General features: G+C 39.9%; 2 protein-coding genes across 2 annotated transcripts; both read left to right on the top strand.

The window, feature by feature from the left end:
- Nucleotides 1–337: 337 nt before the first annotated feature.
- On the top strand, nt 338–2,528 carry LOC114762923 (aldehyde oxidase GLOX1-like). The gene is made up of 3 exons (XM_028952530.1): nt 338–1,012; nt 1,096–1,250; nt 1,352–2,528. Exons 1-3 carry the CDS (start codon nt 338–340, stop codon nt 2,526–2,528), a joined length of 2,007 nt encoding a protein of 668 aa, XP_028808363.1.
- A 2,752-nt stretch (nt 2,529–5,280) lies between these two features.
- On the top strand, nt 5,281–6,579 carry LOC114762912 (probable xyloglucan endotransglucosylase/hydrolase protein 26). The gene is made up of 4 exons (XM_028952521.1): nt 5,281–5,464; nt 5,578–5,678; nt 5,820–6,013; nt 6,122–6,579. The coding sequence occupies exons 1-4, from the start codon at nt 5,281–5,283 to the stop codon at nt 6,528–6,530; spliced, it is 888 nt and encodes a 295-aa protein (XP_028808354.1). The 3' UTR covers nt 6,531–6,579.

Consider the following 6,579-nt stretch of genomic DNA (forward strand, 5'->3'; position numbering starts at 1 on the left):
GTAGAAGGCATTAGCACCTCGCACCAGGATGCATCATATGCATGGTTTCTTTTTTTTTTTTTTGGGGAGTCTCCAAAAGTGACCTGAAAGTCTTAGTCCATGACTCTGTCGTTTGCCTAGACCATAAACATATATATAAGCGTGTTCAATTAGCAGCGCTTTCTCCTCCTCTAAACAAGGCCAAGTTTTAAACCACTTACTAATGTTGGCAATACCTTGCGAATCCTAGGAATGAAGCTTTTATTAACGTGTTAGCACCAACCTGCAATCTGACGCTTTCGTTACCGGGACATTCTGTGTCCGGGGACATTAGTGTCCACTGTTCCATTAAACAAACATGGCAGTCCTGCAGAAGGTCATCGTTTTGATCCTTCTTCGCTTGTTCCTTGCCGCAGCAGATGCCACTCATCACAAACATCACCACGACGATCATCATCTCGCCGAAGATCTCCTTGACTTCCTCAAGCCCCTCAATCCTTTAGATCCTCATAAAGGTTCTTCGTCTCCGCCACTTGATGATGATGATTCTGGTGACAAAGGTCCCTTGGGTCTTCTCCTTAATCCTTTGGATCCTCATAAAGGTTCTTCGTCTCCACCACCTGATGATCCTGATCCTAGTGATAAAGGTCCCTTGGGTCTTCTCCTAAATCCTTTTTCGGATCCTGGCAGTCCCCCCGTAAACAAACCCACTGATCCTTTGTCTGATGGAAAAGATTCGAACCAGGACGACGTGCCTGCGAAACCTGATTTTGAGACAGCTTCTTTAGGGACGTGGGAATTGTTGAATGTAGACACTGGGGTGTCGGCCATGCACGTGCAGCTAACGCCCAATAACAAGATCATCCTTTATGATACCATCATTTTCCGCATTTCCAGGATCAGAGCACGACCAGGCGAATGTATTACGTATCTTGATCGCGAAAATGTAACGAAGGAGGATTGTTGGGCTCACGTCGTCGAATATGATATTGAAACTAACCAAGTTCTCAGGCCCATCAAGGTTTGCGTCTCCGTAATAATCCTTATAATTACATGAATTCGCATGCTCATTTTAAGTATGAACATGTGTGTGTATATATATACATACAGATAGAGACAGATCCGTGGTGTTCATCAGGAGGGCTTGCCAATGATGGTACCCTCGTCAGTACTGGTGGCTTTTTGAGCGGAACTAGATCTTTGAGATTCCTTTCTGGCTGCCCAGATTGTCAGTGGAGAGACTACCCTAATACATTCAGAGAAGATAGATGGTATATCCACTCCCTTATTCTTCTTCATTATTTCTTGTATCTGTGTTCATATATAGAATAATGCAGATTCAAGAAGGAATTAAGCATATTTCTGGTGATAGGTATGCGACTCAAGCAAAGCTTGCAGATGGAGGGTTCATCTTGGTTGGAGGACGCAGAGCTTTCAGCTACGAGTACATTCCACTAGAAGGCCAAAGAAGCGACAACCTTCACTTCTTTGCGTTCCTCTACGAGACCTCCGATCTGGAAGAGAATAATCTCTACCCATTCGTCCACCTTTCCGTCGATGGCAACGTCTTCATCTTCTCCAACAATCGCTCACTCCTTCTAAATCCTAAGAACAACAAGATTGTTCGCACCTATCCCGTCCTCCCCGGCGGCTCCCGCAACTACCCCGCCTCCGGCATGTCCGCCCTCCTTCCCATCAAGCTCGATGCCGACGGCAAAGCCGACACCGCCGAGGTCATGGTCTGCGGTGGCAATACCCCGGACGCCTTCCACATCGCGGAGACGCTCAAGCAATACCTCCCAGCTCTCCAAGACTGCAACAGAATGGTCATCACAGATCGTGTCCCCGCGTGGGATTCTGAAATGATGCCTTCAAGAAGAACCATGGGTGACCTCTTGAATCTACCCAACGGACAGCTCTTGTTCATCAACGGTGCTCAGAATGGCACATCGGCATGGTGGGACGCCGAGGTTCCCAATTTCACGCCGGTGCTTTACAGGCCCGACAAGCCTAAGGGTGAGAGATTTAAGGTTTTGGCCGCCACCTCCATCGCCAGAATGTATCACTCAACTTCCGCTGTGCTTCCTAATGGCAAAATCTGGGTGAGTGGAAGCAACACTCACGACACTTACAGGGACGTTGATAAATACCCAACCGAGACCAGAGTGGAGAACTTCTCCCCTCCTTATCTCGATCCGGCTCTCGATGGGTTCCGGCCGGTGATCGACGAGAGAACGTCGGACAAGCTGTTGAGGTACAAGCAAACCTTTGAGACTAGGTTCACGGTGAACGATCGAACCGCGACTTTCACGAAGAGTGATATCAAGGTGATGATGTATGCGCCGCCTTTCACAACTCATGGGTACTCTATGAATCAGAGACAAGTGGTGCTGCCGCCGGCGACTCTCACCTCCGAACTCGGAGGGATATACAAGATAGCCTCCATGGCTCCGGCGTCGGGTGAGATTACTCCGCCGGGGTACTACTTACTGTGTGTTGTGCACGGTGGGGTGCCTAGCAAGGGAATATGGGTGCAAATCGGGAGCTGAGAACAAAGTTTAATTACTTTGGTGACATACCTTCTTCTTATTGTTGTTCTAATTAAGGTAGGGCTCAATTCTGTTCTAGATAAATATTATTGTTTCTGTGACTTTGACCATTCAGGAATTACGACGTACAAGTGCCTTCTCAGAATATCATGAAGTATAAAGCCTTTTTTTATTGCCAACACGAATGAATTACGTATCAATTACTATGATGAGAATGTTTTACTCTGAGACTCTCGACTAAAGTACTAGTTTAATTTTTTATTATACCCACTCACTTTGTAGATAATTTCAGGGGAAGGACATTAGTGTTTTTTTTTAAAAAAATTTATATGGAAAATGCATGCATAATGTACATAGTGTGTTCATTTATACCAATATTTAATTTTTTTTTATATAATCATCTTATATATACTACTTTCGAAACTTTAAGCTCATTTAAGGGAAACGAGTGCCTTCCATTCATCTAATAACAGTTGGTTCGAAATTTTTAATTTAAATATATAGTTTTCATAATATTATGCTAATTCCAGTTTTTAAAATAAAAGCTAGTTGAAAATAATTTGAGTAAATCAAAAAAATTAGTTAAGTTAGTTATTTATAATAAATATATGTCATCTTTTATAAAATACTCTTACTAATAATGTATATTAGCTAGAACTACTATTTGATGAAACTTTTAATAGTATATAGAACTACTATCATAACTACTTTAAAAAAAAAGATAAATATGAGGGATAAAATCGATTAGAATATTATATTTAGGATCAAATTGAATCTCAAACTAACTTCTATGTATTAAGGACCGTAGGTAGTATGGCATATACATATTTCACCCCTCACACAGCAAAACATCTATATATATGAATGCACAATCCCGTGTGTGTGTGACATGTAATGACTTGTAATGATGCAACCGAAATGTTTGAAAAGGAATCTTCATTTACATTTTTTTTAACCGTGGTTTAAGACTCCGCTTTTTTTCGTACCAACGTAATCAGATACTATGTGTGTAACGAAAGTTTCTTTTACCACAGCTTCTAAACGTGGAATCATTTGTCTCCTCAACATCATATGGAAGAAAAGAAATCTGGCTTTGCATGACGGTAAATGTTATCCTCCATTAGTTACAATCAAAGCGGTTTTCAGTCTTCATTCTTTCTCAGCCTCAGCTTTCATGGAGCCAATTCGAGATAATAGCAGAAGTTGTCTTGTGGACCCTCTTCTTGGCATCATCTGCCATCGTGCATGGTTTGCCCTTGAAGGGTTTTTTTTTTTTTTTTTGGTTGAAGAATCATTCTGGAGTAGTTGGCAACTCTTTTATTGGTCAATATTTCAAAGCCTCTTCATTTTGGATCCATAATTCTGACCTCCTTGAAGTAACATCAAGAACATCATTAACAGTCACTTGTGTTGACAAAAACTTCATCCATGTCCCAGTGAATCCTCCCACCTCGACCAGCATAATGCGGCAGGACTGTTCTCCCTAACTGCATGGCCTTTAGTAGCTATTATGCTAAAGTCTCCCCCCCCCAGTTTTTTTTCCAGCATTTTATTTCCAAGCTAAGTTTTTGTAATATGCAAAACTCTAGTTTATTTAATATTATCATGGGAGGTAGTACAATAATTGTGATGCCAAAATTTGAGCAGTTTTTTATCTATAACAGTTGAGGCACATAAATATTAACATATATCAATTAATATAAATTTTTTGTGAAACTGTCTCGTTTATTAGTTATTATTTATCCTTTTTTTTGGTTTCATGCAATATACAACTTATTTCTCAGGGAAAACGTGTTAAAGTGATGGATAAATATTGATAAATGAAAATTTCGGCATGTTCATTGCCTTTTCTCTACCTCGATCCTTCATTCTCATTCTGAATTAAATATCATAGAGTCCCACTTTATATGAATGAAAATAAAATCTGAATGCCATGCGCTCACGCGACTTTTACACGCGCGCGCATATTCTCCAAAATTCTAATTCCCTTACGTCATCACTTTCGTATTTATTTCTCAAAGTGCTGCATAGCACCGTTACAATAGTCGTTTGCACGACATTAATTCCGCGTTCCAGCTACCTCATTTCCATTTGAATATATATTTTGCAACACTTGTTATTAGTATTTACTTATGTTATACATACTCCAGGTCCTAATTAAATAAATATATATATGAGATTGATTTATTTTGTCTCTCTTATTTCGTATTTTTTTTTCCCAATATTATCCTGATTAATTTCATAATTTTTCTCACCTTCTTTGTCCCTCACATTTAGTATCTTAATTAAAAGAGGGGTGTTTTAGAGAAAAGGGACAACACAATGTAATTACTCTTAATAATGGCAAATAACAGATTCAGCCAATTTTCTATATCTCCACTTGAATTACCCCTCATTGATTAGGTTTTATATTTAGGGGTGGAGGGAGTAATATGATAATAAATGATTGTTTTCTTAAAAGGAAAGCGGAGAAAAATAAATGAATCAAATTTCAAAACTAGGTAGTGGGTATCACAACCAGGAGCCTAACTTATTTATGATTCCTGCCATTAATTCCATAGGCTCCTCTTCATTCAGAAGCAATTAATGTCCCAATGTCAAATCCTATGAAGAGGTCAATGCATACGGAAATCCAATAATCTTATACGAAATTATTATCAGCCCCTTGTATGCTTGTAACCTACTTATATATATGAAGTTGCTCACAACCCAATCCATAGCATTCAAGTTTTGTTGTATAATCCACAGAAATATGGCAAAATTCAATGAAATATTTTTAGCTTCGTTCATATTTGCAGTTGCGCTATTATTCAACTTATTGTTGGCTCCAGTGGACGCCAAGTTCTCCAAGAGCATGTACATCACCTGGGGTCTTCAACACACAGCGATTCAGGGCAACGGTGAAGATCTTCAGCTTGTTCTGGATCAAACTTCAGGTCCAAAAGAGATACAGCACAAAAAATAATCAGTTCTCAGCTTATTATATAAGTACTAGCTAGTGTGATTCAACAAGAATATACATATTTCTGGTATTTCCTTCTGCTTTCAGGATCTGCTGCTCAAACAAAGAAAGCATTTTTATTTGGAAGCATTGAAATGCTGATCAAGCTGATACCTGGTAACTCCGCTGGAACAGTTACAGCCTATTATGTAAGTTCACTTAGACCCAAAAGGTGTCATTATATTTATTTATACATGATTTCTCTTGTATCTTTATGGATCGATCTTACCCGTGTGTGTGTGTGTGAAGTGTTAATCTGATACATATATAACTATCCAAAACGTGTGTAGCTATCCTCCACGGGAAGCCAGCATGACGAGATAGATTTTGAGTTCTTAGGCAACGTTTCAGGACAACCATACATTGTCCACACCAACCTATACACACAAGGAATAGGCAACAGGGAGCAACAATTTTACCTCTGGTTCGATCCAACGGCTGACTTTCATAATTACACCATTCATTGGAATCCCAAAGAAATTGTGTAAGTCAACTTTTGTTCCTAGAATCCTAAACAAAGAAACATAAACATAAACATAAACATGCCTTGATAACTGCAAGTTTTATGAGTGTTACATATATATTATCTCAGATGGTACGTTGATGGGCTTCCACTTCGAGTTTTCCGAAACTACGAAAAAGAAGGCATTGCTTATCCAAACAAGCAAGGAATGAAGGTCTATACCAGTCTGTGGAATGCAGATGACTGGGCAACTAGAGGTGGGCTTATTAAGACTGACTGGAGTGATGCTCCGTTCATTGCCAGACTTAGCCATTTTAGGGCAAGGGCTTGCAGGTGGAATGGACCAGTGAGCATTAGTCAGTGTGCAGCCAATGTCCCTGCAAACTGGTGGACGAATCCTATTTACAGCAGGCTGAGTTATGGCCAGATGGGTCAGCTGAGTTGGGTCAGAAAGAACCACATGATTTATGACTACTGCACAGATTTCAAAAGATTTAATGGACAAATGGCTCCTGAGTGCTTTAAAAATCAGTTCTAAGTACATGTGGGAAATTGCTCTCAAGTTTCCTTCTTCACCTGCTTTTGGG

Source organism: Neltuma alba, unplaced genomic scaffold (assembly GCF_004799145.2).
Source record: "Neltuma alba isolate B1F8T4 unplaced genomic scaffold, ASM479914v2 tig00001758_pilon, whole genome shotgun sequence".
NCBI classification, from domain to species: Eukaryota; Viridiplantae; Streptophyta; class Magnoliopsida; order Fabales; family Fabaceae; genus Neltuma; species Neltuma alba.

Excerpts from the sequence above, each read along its gene's own strand:
- LOC114762912 (XM_028952521.1), top strand. The coding sequence starts at position 5,281 with ATGGCAAAATTCAATGAAATATTTTTAGCTTCGTTCATATTTGCAGTT. Across the intron at positions 5,679-5,819 it reads GAACAGTTACAGCCTATTAT|CTATCCTCCACGGGAAGCCA; the intron begins GTAAGTTCACTT and ends AAACGTGTGTAG. Across the intron at positions 6,014-6,121 it reads TGGAATCCCAAAGAAATTGT|ATGGTACGTTGATGGGCTTC; the intron begins GTAAGTCAACTT and ends ATATTATCTCAG.
- LOC114762923 (XM_028952530.1), top strand. The coding sequence starts at position 338 with ATGGCAGTCCTGCAGAAGGTCATCGTTTTGATCCTTCTTCGCTTGTTC. Across the intron at positions 1,013-1,095 it reads CCATCAAGGTTTGCGTCTCC|ACAGATCCGTGGTGTTCATC; the intron begins GTAATAATCCTT and ends ATACAGATAGAG. Across the intron at positions 1,251-1,351 it reads ACATTCAGAGAAGATAGATG|GTATGCGACTCAAGCAAAGC; the intron begins GTATATCCACTC and ends TTCTGGTGATAG.